This window comes from Momordica charantia, assembly GCF_013281855.1.
Source record: "Momordica charantia cultivar OHB3-1 chromosome 3 unlocalized genomic scaffold, Mcharantia_2.0 BLBB01000003.1, whole genome shotgun sequence".
NCBI classification, from domain to species: Eukaryota; Viridiplantae; Streptophyta; class Magnoliopsida; order Cucurbitales; family Cucurbitaceae; genus Momordica; species Momordica charantia.
Genome location: NW_028275161.1, coordinates 16409017 through 16424924, shown reverse-complemented (window position 1 = coordinate 16424924; position 15908 = coordinate 16409017). Strand labels below are relative to the sequence as shown.

Here is a 15908-nt window from a genome sequence, read left to right as displayed (position 1 = left end):
AAAAAAAAGGGAGAGAGACTGTTTAGTAACAATTTATTATTATGTATAAACTTTTATATGAAAAATAATTTTCAAATCAAATATCCAAAATTTATATGTTATATTTATTTTTAATACTTAAAAGGTATTTTATAAGTCAAGAACTATAAAATAATGTTTTTATTTATATTTAGAAAAAAACATGAGAAAACAAGAGAGAAGAACTTTTTTTTTAATAAGATTTATACACAATTTTAAAAACATTTTTAAAAATGAGAAATTAGCAACACCAATAATTGTCAAATGATTATGTTTCTGAAATGGAAGAAATGAAAAACAATAAACAATAAACAAGAACGTAACGATAACCAACTCTTAGTTAACCGAGCTCTAATGCACATCCAATAATTATAAAAAAAAAATTAACAACTGTGAACCAATTTGATGGAAGTTAATTATATAAATTCTGTTGAGAACATTTCAGCATCATGAACAGATCCATTATTTTTTTCTTTTTTCTTTTTTTTTTATGAGAAACAAATTATTCTACCGATAAGAAATCATGAAATATACATAAAGAAGGGGACCCCTAGAGTAATTCATCATCACATGACACATAAAAATGCCAAACAAGTCACAGAATAAAACACAATTAGTACCTTACTTGTTTCTAAAATTTAATGTACACATTACAATTCCTTCAAGGATCCTTACACTATCACCACTCAGTAAATTTGAAGGAAAAACAAAACACTCTCAACCATTTACATATTGAGCCAGATCTGATCTGAGATCCAAGTTACCCACAATACAAATTATGCAAAAATATAAGAACTGATAATATGATGGCAAAAGCTTATCTCTACAAAAAGAATTGACCTAAAAGTGAATAATTTACAAAAGGAGGGGGAAAAGAATGCCACCTGTGGAACTATATGATTCTGTTGCTACCAGGAGAAAGATTTGAGGTGCCTGTTATGGGGTGATATTGCACTGTCGCAGATACTCGTGGTCGAAATCGACATACTTCATCCAATAGCTACGGTACCTGGGTATGGCTATCTCCAGCCAGGGTTTCATGTTTCCATTGTAATGTATGACAGCAGCTCGTTCAATTTCCTTCTGGTTGATGTTCGGGTTGTATCCGAGGCCTAGAACATGCCAGGATCGATCTAGAGGATGCGTGCGCTTCCAAAATGTTATAAGACCAGGCGGCAAGGTTCCCAACTTCCACAGTTGTCTGTCATGATTCTGGTGCAAAAAGAAATGGAAAGCATTTAGAATTTAAGATAGAATCCATGTAAAGTTTGAGACTTGCAGAAAAACGACCATGGAAATACTGTAATATCAATAGAATAAGAGAACCACTCTCCTTTTACGGACAGTATAACAGTTCAATGGTTTTTCGTGTCCTATGCGACATTTCCTTTGGACTCATTTCTATTTATCCATCTTCTAATTCTACCAGAGTCTATAGAGGATATCATCACGGCAAGACAATCACTAAAACGTATAATTGAGAAGAAAATCGAGTAAAGTATGATTCCTATGATGCCGCTCTCATAATTTTCAAATAGAAACAAAACATAAATTGTGCAGTGGATTGGAGAATTTACATATATGAAATTTGATCAACTTATCCACAAAATAACAAGCCACAATAGTGCGAAACAACTTGGTTAAAAGAAAGTTCTTGTTACCAGCATTTGAAGCAAAAGATAAAATTTAAGCAGACAGATGGGAGCGGATTTATTGTGTAGGAAAAAGGTTTAAGATAAAGCAATATTTGAAAACTTACGAGTTTCTGCCATTTGTGATATACATCAGTAATGTTCTGCCTCTTCCATTCCTCCAAATCAAATACATTCATTCCATATGCCCAACCACAAGCACGAGGGTCAAAATTCTTTGATATGAGCTCATTTGAGAAGTTAAGATACTTATCAAAACGATGGAAACTTTCTCCACAAGTCTCCACTGCCCCATTTACATTCCCCTTTAGGTCAAGAGACCACAGGCCAGTAAGATCTTTCTGCACAACTATGTCATCATCCAAAAACAGCACCTTTTTCAGTTTTGGGAATATCTCTGGCAAGTAAAACCGGAGATGATTCAGAATGGATAAGTACTTTGGGTTCCGGAACTTCATATTTGAATCAGAATGGGTTCTGTGAGCTTTGAAGTAATAATTTATTGCTGATGGAGAACCCAACTGCTTGAGAACTGGACTGTAACTTGAATTTAACCATGAGAATTCCTCAATACTCTGAACCTGAATAGTTGCTTTACCAGGCAAATTAACTAGGAACCACATCCTCATTGCAGCATAATTGAGCTGGTCGGTTACGATGTGGAAAACATGTTTTGAGGCATCCTGTCAAATTGCAGTGAAATAAAATAAGTTTCGATGTAATAGCAAAGTTAGAAGCAGAGAACAATTATATTTATGAGTAGAAGATATACATACCCTTGCATGAGCAATGGTCGAATTTACAACAACCGCTGCTGCCAATACATTATCTGAGAATAATGCATAATGAAACAGACTGGAGTCTTCTAGTTTTTCTTGACTGGGAAACGGTTGCTGAGAATAATTCAAGCTATAGTATTCGGTTGTCAGGCGTAAGGGAAGACAGTGAAGGCCCTTAGGAAGTGTTTTTGCCGTTAACTGAGACAAGAACAATGCTTGCTTCCTGTGCACTCGTAGCTGCTCCTCTGTGGACTGGAGCATAGCCCGAACCTTTTTGACCATCAAAGCACAGTCATCCTGAATCTGCTTTCCTCTGGTCAATGTTTCATCCATGGCCTTTAACTTCTCTTGAGCACTACATTCATCAAGGTACGTAGTTAGAGGTGGAGCTAGAAATTTCCAAAGGGAGATGCAATATTTTCCTTCCAACAATTTATATATATAATATAATCTCTCCATTCCGAAAATTGCGAGGGAGGTAAATGAGAGAGAACTTAATGAATGTAGAATGTCAAAAGGTAACAAGATGAAATATAAAAATGTTGAGAGATGCCATATAATAACATGCTCCAGAGGAATGCACTTACTCCCTAGGTAGCTCCGAATCTTTGTTTGCACGCCCTAGAATGCGTTGAATTTCTTTCATCCGTTGACGTAGTTGTCTAATAAAGTGAACGCTATTCCTTGTGGCTGAAAGGGAAAGAAATAGTTTTGCCTGGACAAGTTGATCTTTAAGATACTGAACCTTTGCATTTGGTGCAGCAACTTGATCCTCATCTTTTGCTGATTTAGATGATTCTCTTGCCTTGCGAACCTTGTCAGTGGATTGCATGGATTGTTGTTCACGCTTTCTTTCCTGGAAATCAAGCCACAGAAAGGAAGGGGCGGAGTAAAAACGAAGATACTGGAGACGGAAATGTATACATGCACGCTGAATATATTTCTCTCTAAAAAGAAAATCATTACATCAACCTAGCAGTTACCACTCAAATCAGAGACCATCATAAAGAGCTGTAAGCTATAATAACTTCAAATAACTATCGAAGTTATTTAGTAAATAGTAAGATTGTAAAGTTAAAAAATAATAAATAATTTAAATCAAAAATCATAAACTTGCAAGAGACAGCAAAACTATCATGAATCCTTAAGCTAGCAAACTGACTCAGTAGCATACTTGCAGCGGTACAGCCTTATATAAATTTTATCCATAAAAAGCCAAATTGATCCAGTAAAGATTAGATTAACATTTTGTCTGTCATTAAGGCCTTGGAACAATATGAAATTATTATATGTCGTACTCATTCTGGTCAAGAACAAAGAATCGTGAAATATACATGTTAGCAAACCAAAATCAACTTATCTAAAGAAATCTAAAGACCTTGCATTTTGATCGATGATATTGCACTATCATCCAGCGAAAACAAACAGGTAGAGAGAAAAAACGAGAGAATTAATTTGATTAATAACAAAAAGAAAAAAACAATTCAAGAAGAAGAATCCGCTCTCCATCCACAATTCATAACATGCAAGACATGATGAAAGGAAGCACTATTCTCTATTATCATACCCATTTGCGTTATTAATGTTAAGAGAGCGAAGATGTCTTAGTTCCAAAATGGTCCCAAAATTTAACAGAGAAAATATTTTCGCCTAATTTTAAGAAGGTATTAAAGGAATTTCTGCATCTGTCAAGTGAATTCTGTAGAGATTTCTACCTTCACACTATTAGTGCCAGATTGTACCGAAATGCCTTTGCTGAGATTCGGCTGCCCAAGTTGGTCAGTGATCTGCCTGATGGGATTCTCTGTACTAGAACTAACGTTCTCATTCGTGGTGGACAGTGCGCGAGCAGATATATGCTCCCGCGATTCCAGTAATTGCAAATCTTTAACGATAAGATTTGGAGAAAATATAAGCACAAGAGACATATAGATAAAATTTGCAATTAAGAACAGGAAAAAATAAAAAAAGAGATTTGAACAAACACCTTGAACTGAGCCTTGGACATCGGTTGAATTCTGCCCGGCAGCGGACAAATCATGTTCTGGATGAGCTATATTGTTAGAGTACACGGTTCCAACGGGTTCCTTAAGAGTCCTAGAGGATTCCTGATACAAGAAATAAGACCAAATAAGTAAAGATCTACAAGTTCAAACCAGAAATAAGCCGAGTAGGAAGCTGAAATTGGAGAAATGGGAAAGCAAAACACTAAATTACTTACAAGAGGAAGTATATTCAAGTGTTCAGAATGACCACTTAGAGTCTGTGAAGGAAAAGATAACAATGCATATAAGTTATTCAGATAATTCAACAAAGTAGAGTGAAAATCGTAAAATTCCACTTACAAAACTCGAAAAATCTTCCAGGAATTCGCCTCTCGCTGAGGAAGTAAAAAAAAAAAAAAAATAGCGAAAATGAGTAGCGAAGTGCTAAGAAAGCCACACCAAATCCAATCGAGCATAGAACTTACAGGAGGAGAAATTGAAGGATCCGAGACGATGAGTGTAAAGCAGAATCGGAGCAATGACAGTCACAAAAAGCATAAACAGCACCAAATTCCTCACCACCATTGTCACTCCCTCTGTCGGTCAGATTTCAAAAGAGAAATGAGAGGAAGACGGCGACGGCGGCGTAATTCAAAACGATGCGATTGCGATTCAGGTCCTTACCGTAGATCAACCATAGCCACACCAATTTCTTTATTGAGAAACTTTTTTTCTTTCTCCTTCTGAACCAAGAAATTCTCACTTGGAAGAAAAAATGCGGCACATTGAGAGAGAGAGAGTGATGGAATTTGATTTTTCCTTTTTTTTTTTCTCTTTTGATAAACGATAAAATAGAAATAAAGACAATAAGGAGCCACACACACGGAGGATTACATTATACTTTTAATTATTTAGGTTTGGTTCTATTTTTATAATATTCTTTTTCTTTTTTCAAATCTTACATATATATTTAGGTATAAAGCACTTCCTCAAATAAATAAATCAATCGACTATTTACTTTTAAATATTTTATTTTAGTTGATAACTTCTTAACATAATATTTTATTTACGTGAACATTGTAATATTAATATGTATTTTTTAAATATAACAAATCATTTAAAATTTACATAAACAGCAATAAAATACTCCATTCATATTCAAATAACATATGAAATATATGGATAAAAGTCAAAATCATGTTATATTTTAAAAAATAAAATAAAACTAATATGTGTATTGTATATTTTTAAAAATATACCTATTAAATTTATGTTTTGTTTAAAAATAAAAATTAATAGAACAATTAAAACAATATTCAAAACGACTTTGTATATCAAAATATGACCATAATATGATTTAAACCTAATGTAATATCAATTCATTAAACTAGCAATTTGAGAGTAATTAAAATCTACATATTATTAAACTAAAGAAATTATAAGTTCAATTTTAATATCAATTCATAATACGATTTTTTTTTCACCTTTGAGTGTTGGTGCAGTGGCAAGAGGTTTGCGTGTTGACATCCAAAATCCAGATTCGAGCCCTTTGTGTCCAATAATATAGTTGAAGTGTACTGATAAATGGCTTTAAAAAATGATTTTCCTCTTAATGTAAAAGAAATAAAATAAAATTAATAATGTGTATATCCTATAAAGAAAATATCATGCCTTTGCAAAAAGGAAGAGGGAAAAAAAATATCATGATTTTTTGTTTTCTAATTTCGTGAATTAGTTTACATATTTGAATTTTGAAAATGATATTTTATTTGTTTTGAAATAATTGTTTTTGTATAATCGTGTCGGCGAAGGCCATTAATGGAAACGTGAGGAGGAAGAGCGAGTAAAGGGATGCCACGTCATTCATCACTAAATTCAGTAATTATTCGGTCCCATTACTTTTCAGTTTTCACATTTTTTTTATTTCTAAATAATTTAATGCCATTAATGGAATAAGCCACTAGTGAAATAGTGTATTTTTAAGCTTAATTGCAATTTTTTTTTACCATTCAAAATTTCAGATGTAAGCTAGTTAAATTGAATAAAACAATAAAAATAATAGGTTATAAAAAATTTTAAATATTATTTTGGTCACTTGCACTCCATTTTTTTTTATTCGAGTACATGTACTCTCAAAACGTCTATTTTAATATTTGTATTTTAAAAAATTGACCAATATAATCTATGTTTGTAAAATTTTAACATGAAACTTATATACCTTAAAAACTTTATTAATATAAATGTGTGGATATATTTAAAAAAAATTAGTAAATAGAGTGTCAGTGTTAAAATTATATGATAAAAATAATTGAGATAAAAATGAAAGTGATTAGACCAAAATGGTTAAATTTAAAATTATAGAGACTAAAATGTCTCGAAAAGCTAAATTTCTAATTAATGGTGGACCAAAATAGTATTTACAACGTTATAAATTAAACTTTTAAATTTGTACCTATTAGATCATTCTATTTCCAATAAATCTCTAATATTTCACGATTGTGTTTAATTAGTTGTTATCATTTAAAAAACCCTTAAAATTGATAGGTTCCATAAATTTCAAAAAAGAAAAAAATTTTGATACAATATATAGGAGTGAGATTCGAATTCATGACATTTTGATCGAAAATATGCGTTTTAACTAATTATATAACACTGAGTTAATAATTATAAGTGTTAAAAAAATCTGATGACTTGAAAAAATCAATCAATCCCACCCAATTCAATCCAACCCACGATTTGGATTGGATTATAAACTTGTTTGTGTTGGGTTGCATTCCAATAAATGAAAATTCTATGGATTAGATCCAGAGTTAATCTAAAATAAGTGCCGGTTAATTTTAAATATAAATAGTTATATTTATTTTGACTATTTATTCTACAGTAACTTTAAATTTTAAAAAAAAATTTTGTAGTCACCATAAAAAATTTTGTAGTCACCATGAAAATTATATATATAGTTATATTTATTTTGATTTATTCTACCATTTTAAAAACAACTTTTTAAAGTTTTTTTTTTTTTTTTTTTTTTACTTTTTCACCTAAGTAGACAATATATATATAAACAAATGTTTAAAGATATTAGGGTCAAAAAATGGGGTGGAAGTCAACCCTGAACCCCCTATTAATAATCATGTCACAATAATATATGTATATTTCTCTTCTGACCATTAAACCAGATTTTCTCTACAGTCAAATTTTCCATCTTGTTCAACAGAAAGAAATTTTAAATTTGAAAATTGCGCAATTTCCCCATCCATAATAAGCCATCAAGCCTTGAATAATTTATGATTTTGGTTACGGCCTACAAGCTTGTGAGTTGTTTCGTTATTATGAGAAGAATTGCACCTCCTGAAGTTTCCTGATTATGAAAATTGCACCACTTTCTCTGTCTTCTCTGAAGAATTTAGTGTTTTCTGATCCAAAACTCAAACCATTAAAATGTTTCTTCTTCGCCGCAAACTACGGCGCAGGTCCGGCGGCTCCTTGTGCCTTCTCAGAATCGGATACGGCGGAAGGCCGAGAGTGGAACGCCGCCGTCGCCGCCACCCCTTTCAACGGCGTCCTCCAAGATGAAGACCTTCTCCGCAAGACCCACATTTCTCCTCAAACTTCCACTCCTTCTACTGGGCTGTACGTTCTGGACCTCCTCAACCATGGTTCTTTAGAACCCGACCGAACCCTTTACAGTAAAATGCTGAACAAATGCACCCATTTGCGCAAACTCAAGCAGGGCAGAGTCATTCACGCCCACATCCAGGGTTCTAGTTTCGAGAGTGATCTGGTTCTTCAGAATTTCATTCTAAACATGTATGCGAAATGTGGCAGTGTCGAGGAGGCACGGAACGTGTTTGATAAAATGCCTACGAGAGATATGGTTAGTTGGACTGTGATGATTAGTGGCTTTTCTCAGAGTGGTCTAGCATCTGAGGCTCTGGCTTTGTTCCCGCAGATGCTCCATCAGGGCTTCCAGCCAAACGAGTTTACCTTGTCTAGCCTGTTGAAGGCTTCTGGAACTGGCCCCAGTGATGACCATGGCAGGCAACTTCACGCATTTTCTCTCAAATATGGCTACGATGTGAATGTTCATGTGGGAAGTTCACTGCTGGATATGTATGCTAGGTGCGGGCATATGCGAGAAGCCAAAGCGATTTTTGACGGGCTGGCTGGGAAAAACGTGGTGTCTTGGAATGCTCTGATTGCTGGTCATGCCCGGAAGGGCGAAGGGGAGCATGTGATGAGGCTGTTTTGGCAGATGCTAAGACAGGATCTTGAACCTACTCATTTTACATACTCGAGCGTTTTTTCTGCTTGTGCCAGCTCTGGATCTTTGGAGCAGGGGAAATGGGTTCATGCCCATGTTATAAAGTCTGGGGGACAGCCCATTGCATACATTGGAAACACTCTCATCGACATGTATGCCAAATCAGGCAGCATCAAGGATGCAAAGAAGGTTTTCCAGAGGTTGGTTAAACAGGATGTTGTTTCGTGGAACTCGATTATATCCGGATATGCGCAACACGGGTTGGGGGTTGAAGCCTTACAGCTGTTTGAAGAGATGCTGAAGGTCAAAGTTCAACCTAATCAAATTACTTTCCTCTCTGTTCTTACTGCCTGTAGCCATTCCGGGCTTCTAGATGAAGGGCAATATTACTTTGAATTGATGAAGAACTACGAGATAGAACCACAAATTGCACACTATGTGACAGTTGTTGATCTTCTAGGTAGAGCAGGGCGCCTAAATGAAGCCAACAACTTCATAAAGGAAATGCCTGTCAAACCTACCGCAGCTGTCTGGGGAGCCTTGCTTGGTGCTAGCAGGATGCATAAGAATATGGATCTGGGCGTTTATGCTGCCGAACGGATTTTCGAGCTCGACCCTCATGACTCAGGTCCTCATGTATTGTTGTCTAATATTTACGCTTCTGCTGGTAGATTGAATGATGCAGCAAATGTAAGGAAGATGATGAAAGAAAGTGGAGTTAAGAAAGAACCTGCTTGTAGTTGGGTTGAAATTGAGAATGAAGTCCATATGTTTGTGGCAAATGATGATTCACATCCAATGAGAGAGGAAATCCAGAGGATGTGGGAGAAAATTAGTGGGAAGATTAGAGAGATTGGGTATGTGCCAGACACAAGCCATGTGCTTTTCTTCATGGACCAGCAGGATAGAGAAGTAAAGCTACAATATCATAGTGAGAAGCTAGCATTAGCATTTTCAGTGTTGAAAACGCCTCCTGGATTTACCATTAGGATTAAGAAGAACATTAGAATATGTGGTGACTGCCATTCAGCATTCAAGTTTGCTTCAAAAGTCTTGAGGAGAGAAATCATTGTAAGAGATACCAATAGATTTCACCATTTCCTTGTTGGCTTATGTTCATGCAGGGACTATTGGTAAACGGTAACATGCTTGAGGAAAAACTGGTTCCAGTTCCAGGCTATTGGTAACATGCAGAAGAACAACATTTTTACTTGCACGTTCTTCATTACCGAGATCTGATGGTTTAGAACCCAAGGAGGAGCAACTAGTTGGAGATATCCTTCAAGAACTTGTGTTCAAGCTCTCATTTTAGTAACTTAAAATCTTTGCTGTCTCCCTTACTTAGCCATTGGGCGATGTGCCTATTTCTAAAAGCGGTTGGTTGCAGAGCCTGATGCAAGCCTTCTCGAGGCAGAATTTGTATTTCAATAGAATTCGGGAGAGCTTTGACTACTCAAAACTCAGGGTTATTGAAATTCTGAAAAGAAGTCTATGGAATTCAATGAGTGGAAACCTCAGAGATCAAACTCATCAAGAAGCTCAAGATCCAAAGGTGGGTAAGAAACATAATTCTCTTCTTCAACCTCAATTTTGCAACAAATTTAAACTCTCATTTTTATGATAAGTTAATGCTATGTGCTAGAAGAATACAATGGATTGGATGAGATGATAAATGAACAAAATTATAAGCCAGTGATTGATGATAATAAATTACGATGCATTTTGACCAAATACCTAGACATTAGGGAAATTTTATAGCTCCCAATTGGGACTCTTTGGATAGTTATCACTTTCTCTGTAAATACTTAGACCATTATGAGAAGAGTTTTGAATCTCTAGTCTGCTATGAGTTTGGCTGATGCCTTATCTCCCTCCCCTATGAAAAGAAGTGGAAAGCTGTTCTATGTCTTTCTTGTATTAATTGCAATTCATGAGCCAACTGATTATTGTGTATCAATCTGGTTGTATATGCGTGATTCTCAGGCTAAATTCTAGCGGAAGTATTTACACCCCTACAAGATAGTTATAGTTACCACCTTACCACGACTTTGTTGTTGCATGTTATTGGATCTCGAGCAATGTGATTTGAAATCCACACTCTCATTCATTTTGGATATCGTAAGGATTTTTAGACGGTGAGTGAAAATCTTTCTTACAACTATAATAAGCTTTGATTTTCGGTTTAAATAATAAATAAATAAATAGCTAATCTAAATCTTTTGCCTTTTTTCTCATTCATTTTTTTCCTACTTTGGCATACTCCAAATTTGAAAGAAAAATAATGAACAATACTAATACGTTTCTGTTCTGTTCTGACATTCAGTGAAGACTGACAAGGAATTTGTTTCTGTTCTGTTCTGACATTCAGTGAAGACTGACAAGGAATTTAATGCTGGTGGAGATGATCGATGGTAGTATAAGAGATTTGTGACCCTGAAATTCTTCTTTCTAACTACACTCTTTTTTTTTTCCTGAGTTGTTTTGCTTATGTTGATGACAGAATAAGAGATTTGTAACCCACCTGTATTCTTTACATAATGGTTCATACTTTCTAGCCATGGTTGTAGTGTATTTCCACAGGTCATACATACTTGATGTCACATCGTGTACGCCCATTCCTTTCAAGTTTGATTTTGTCCTTTGAGACAATATGTGAACCCAATTCGAGTTTGAAGGTGGAAAAATGAATTATATGATCTCATATATATTTTTCTCAGCTCCTGAGGCTTGGTTCGAGATTTTTCTCTGTTCTTTTTGATATCGACTTGGTTCGAGATCTGAAATTAGGTTACGACGAAGATCAATGGATTTTTAAGGATGGAATGCTGGAACGCAATACAACATTTTCTTTGTTTTATTAAAAAATGGTCTTTAAAACATGGAATACACTCCCATTCGAGCACGCTCAATGGATGAGGCATAAATTACCAAGGTCAAAATTCAAACTATTGAGAAAAAATATGGAGTACACATATAACAGGTTTTCCATTTTGAGTCATTTTATTTTTTAAAAAAATCAATTAAAATTCTACGTTGCTTTGATTCTCATAGAGATAAGCTCCTTCAATTTTAATAAATTAAAGTTATTTATTGCTCTAACTCTCATAAGATAAGCATTAAGCAACTCCAATTTGTATTGGGGGAACAAAAATTCTGTAACCGTTCAAGCAAAAAAAAAAAATAAATAATAATAATTTGTTAGTTCCCCATTTTGAGTCTATATTCGATTTGTGAATTAGTTAATTTCGAACTATAAATTTATGTTGTATAAATTTAGTCTTATAAAATATACCTTTTACATACCACACTATCAAACAAATATTATACAAATTCAAGTGCTAACTCTACCTCTATAAACTCGACTTATTAAAACTATGAAACTTTGTCACAAATATCATGCATTAGTATGAATTTACCTTTACAATCAAATATGATCAAGACACAATCAGCTTATTGTAAGAAAAAGGCACAACATATCAAATGATTATACAAATACCTGATTAACCTAAAACGGGTTCCTTTTCTTTGCCATTTTTTTTCCTTGGAGGGGGAGGGGGGGCTTGAGACACTCGTAATTGACAAAGGAATTTAAAGAGAATGTAAAACGACGTACTCGATTTGAGCAGCAAGACTCAACTGCAACAACCCCCAGCTTGAGCAGAAGTACCATCCCTGCCTCCGGATGGCCCTGGGATTCCACCATATCCAACTTTTATCCCATATGACTGCACATAAAAGATGAAATATGGCTTCGGTTAGAAGATATCTTATTGCAGTTTATCCATTGGTTAAAACAAACTGAACATTAGAATCTAAATTCTGTCATTTAAGGTATTCACATGGTTAAATGTTGTCATTGGCCAAGCAAACACTGTCCAATTATTCTGGCGGCAAGACAACTTTCATTACCACTTCAGGTTTTACAAAGGTGAATCTCAAAACACCGTGTGCAATTAAATGCAGTTTCATCACCACCATGCAAGAGGAAATGAAAATATGTAATGGTAAAAGTACAAGTTAAGGCATGATGCAATACCTCATTAGATACATCAAACACTCCATCCTGGATCTTCTTATATATGGTTGCAGCAGTTTTGATGAATGCCTGTTAAAAAGTTATTGATCATCACGTAAATTGTGGGACACAAATTGAAAATGGTTATAATATATTGAATAGATGGATGTTATAATGGTATCTTCATGTCATGTTTTAGAGATGACCAGTAACCGATTCAAAACTTTGTGAAAGGATACTTATGATTATTCTCTCACCTCCTCAACATTTTGAGCAGTTTTAGCAGAGGCCTCCATAAAAATCAAACCATGTTCCTTTGCGAACTGCTCCCCTTCCTCTGTGCTGACGGCCCTTCTGTGCGCAAGATCACACTTATTACCAATAAGCATTATTGTCATGTTCGCATTAGCATGCTGTCTTGCATCTTCAAGCCAGCTAGCCAAGTGATTAAAGGTCTCCCTCCTGAAAAGTATAATAGCCACATCACCGTAAGTTGTCTGTTATAATTCATTGGCTCAAGAATTTGAAACCACGAATAGCCATTTCAGCTTATCCAATCCATCAAATTAAATTAGAAGGTTGAATCACACCTTCACACGGTTGCACAGGTCAGAATTGTTGTCAAACCTGAGTGATCGCAACATTTAGGAAGTACAGTCTTGCTAAATTTATTCCCAGAATCCCATAAGTATATAAGACAAAAATAAACAGAAGCAAACACCAAAAAAAGATGCTTATACTATATACTGTCTACCCAAACTTCTACTAGAGTATCATCTGCACGGCATCTGGCTACCATATTGGTCAGTTCCACCAACCAATACCTTTTTGGCCTTGCACTATCATGAATACATGGTTTCCCTGTGACTGAGCGATTTCACAAAATCTCACTCGACACAAATTATATTGCAACTTCTAGATGACTGTAGAATGGAAATTAGGTGCACTGAAAAAGATTGATCATGAATTGCAAAAGGAACAGTAGTGTCCTTGGCTATACTTTGGAGGATCATTCATACAATAATTCCCATACCAATGGCTCATAGGGGAGGATGATGTGCAAAATAGCTCGCTAAGTTATTAACTAGACAGTAGTATTAAGTCAAGAGGGAATCAAGAGGTAACAAGACCTGGTGATGTCGTAGACGAGCAATGCACCAGCAGCCCCTCTATAGTAGGACCTCGTAATAGACCTGAAGGATTCTTGACCAGCCTGTTATATTTTTGGGAAACTTCAGAATTGGAAAAACTTAAACAAAAATGATATGGAACGTTAAAGAAAACCACAAATCTAAATCAAAGGAACAATTATAGACACTAATGAACCAATAGAAAGGACCAAATTTTGTACCATAATTATCTCATATATATATACGTATATATATAACATAATATATAGAAAAAAGCAACACATGGTGTTGATTCAATAGTGACAATCATTACACGACAAGCAGATTGTAAGTTTGAATAATACCCATTAATCTGTAGAATAGGCATCCAATGTCATGTACGCGTACTCTAAGCTTAAGCAGAGCACTTGAGCTTAGAGAACATTTATATAGATAGTGTTCTTAAATTCACACCACTTTACAATGATATACTGTTTCGAGTATAAAGAAAGGTACAAATAGCATAGTATAATATGGATCCTATAGAGGAATCACGAAGGGAGGTTTCCTGTTTCTATAAGTTATGTTTGCTCCTTTCACTTGAATTAAGATGCAAGCTTATAGCAGCAGAGCACACGTTTGTCTCTCTCTCTCTAATATTATTACAATTGATTTCATCTAAATGGATCTTAACATAAAACAAAATACTAATTCACGAAACTATAATACAAGTCATTTAATAGATAAGCGGCACAGTTGAAATCTAGAGTTCTGAAATCGGGAGAGTTCCATAGAAAACTACAAAGGGAGTGACAGAGAGATAGATAGCTAACCGTATCCCAAATTTGCAACTTAATTGGTTTGCTGTCGATGGTGATCATCCTGGCACCAAATTCCACACCAATAGTCAAGTCATGAACAGGCTGGAATCTCTTATCCGTAAACTGGAGAAGAAGACATGATTTTCCAACTCCTGGAGAAAACGCACAATTCAGTTACGAAACTCGCAAGAAACATTCAATCGAAGCGGTCACATACACCATCGAATCATAGAGACAGACAGATCAATCACCACAAAATCAATGAATAATTGAAAACGAAATCAGATCGAAAAGGCGTACCAGTGTCGCCGATAATTATGTACTTGAAAAGGTAGGCGTATGACATTCCGGTTGGAGATCCGCGGCGAGAGAGAACTTGGATTGGGCTGAGACGGGGAATCGGCGGAAGGAAGAAGGGAAACGCAAGAGAAAGCGTAGAGATGGAGTTTGAGTTGCAGAGTTGCAACGATGGCGCTGCGTGTTGGATTCAATTACGATCTCTTCGGAGTTCTGACTTTGAAGGCGGAGGAGCCTCGCTGGCAATTCCTATAAATATACAAACTTTATTCACCACTTTATCGTTCCTCGAGCCTTCTATATTCTTCACTCAATTTTGTGATTTTTTATTCATCTTCTAATCTCGAACTCTAATAATTTAATTTCGTCTCGTGTAATTTAAGGTTTCTTCTTAGTATAAAGAGTAATTTAAGGTCAAATTACAAATCAAAACTTTATGATAGGTTACTTTTCTTTTTATTATAATTATAATATATGAGGTGTGAGATTGAACTTAAAACCTCTTAGTAGTTTGAAATTGTACCAATTACTGTTGAGCTATGTTCACTTTTAACATGATAGATTACAACTAAAAATATATGCTTCATGAAGTTGTTGTGAATTTGACTTGAAGTTTAGAATATTTGTTCTCGAGTTTAGTGTTGTGCACTTTTAAGGTCTTTAAATCTTCTAGTCTTTTTGTTCATCATGAATTCTGACTCCTTTATCTATATAGTTTTCCATACTTGAGTGAGTGTGACGTTGAGTAATTTTTCACCCAACCTTTGAATTTGAGGTTTGTTTGGGTCATGGACTCAATTACTTTAGTGAGTTTGTGTTAATGACTTTTGAATCCAACATGTGGCTATAGATAACTCATTTATTAAGGAAATATTGAGTTTTGGGCCAAGTTACCATCTAACAGGTTTTGGATTTATTTTATGTTGGGCCCAATTTTAGTATAATCCAAGTTGATTAATATATGATGTCCT

The 15908-nt window shown here is 34.9% G+C and overlaps 3 protein-coding genes across 10 annotated transcripts; 1 reads left to right on the top strand and 2 right to left on the bottom strand.

The window, feature by feature from the left end:
* Nucleotides 1-621: 621 nt before the first annotated feature.
* Nucleotides 622-5272, bottom strand: LOC111012656 (putative galacturonosyltransferase 4). The gene is made up of 10 exons (XM_022286884.2): nucleotides 5119-5272; nucleotides 4920-5030; nucleotides 4795-4829; nucleotides 4671-4712; nucleotides 4437-4557; nucleotides 4165-4334; nucleotides 3037-3305; nucleotides 2447-2804; nucleotides 1778-2353; nucleotides 622-1230 (listed from the first exon to the last, which is right to left on the bottom strand). The coding sequence occupies exons 2-10, from the start codon at nucleotides 5017-5019 to the stop codon at nucleotides 955-957; spliced, it is 1947 nt and encodes a 648-aa protein (XP_022142576.1). The 5' UTR covers nucleotides 5020-5030; nucleotides 5119-5272; the 3' UTR covers nucleotides 622-954.
* Nucleotides 5273-7572: 2300 nt separating this feature from the next.
* On the top strand, nucleotides 7573-11411 carry LOC111012750 (Tetratricopeptide repeat (TPR)-like superfamily protein). 8 transcript variants are annotated; one of them, XM_088121673.1, is made up of 3 exons: nucleotides 7573-10247; nucleotides 10679-10830; nucleotides 11064-11411. In XM_088121673.1, exon 1 carries the CDS (start codon nucleotides 7799-7801, stop codon nucleotides 9830-9832), a length of 2034 nt encoding a protein of 677 aa, XP_087977799.1. In that variant the 5' UTR covers nucleotides 7573-7798; the 3' UTR covers nucleotides 9833-10247; nucleotides 10679-10830; nucleotides 11064-11411. The 8 variants fall into 8 exon arrangements, with proteins under 8 accessions (XP_087977799.1, XP_087977800.1, XP_022142701.1 ...); XM_088121674.1 differs by having other exon boundaries at nucleotides 7573-10251; XM_022287009.2 differs by lacking the exon at nucleotides 10679-10830.
* A 665-nt stretch (nucleotides 11412-12076) lies between these two features.
* LOC111012746 (ras-related protein RABB1c) lies at nucleotides 12077-15196 on the bottom strand. Its single transcript, XM_022287000.2, has 6 exons — nucleotides 14941-15196; nucleotides 14653-14792; nucleotides 13841-13923; nucleotides 12968-13172; nucleotides 12732-12800; nucleotides 12077-12420 (listed from the first exon to the last, which is right to left on the bottom strand). The coding sequence occupies exons 1-6, from the start codon at nucleotides 14984-14986 to the stop codon at nucleotides 12328-12330; spliced, it is 636 nt and encodes a 211-aa protein (XP_022142692.1). The 5' UTR covers nucleotides 14987-15196; the 3' UTR covers nucleotides 12077-12327.
* Nucleotides 15197-15908: the final 712 nt, after the last annotated feature.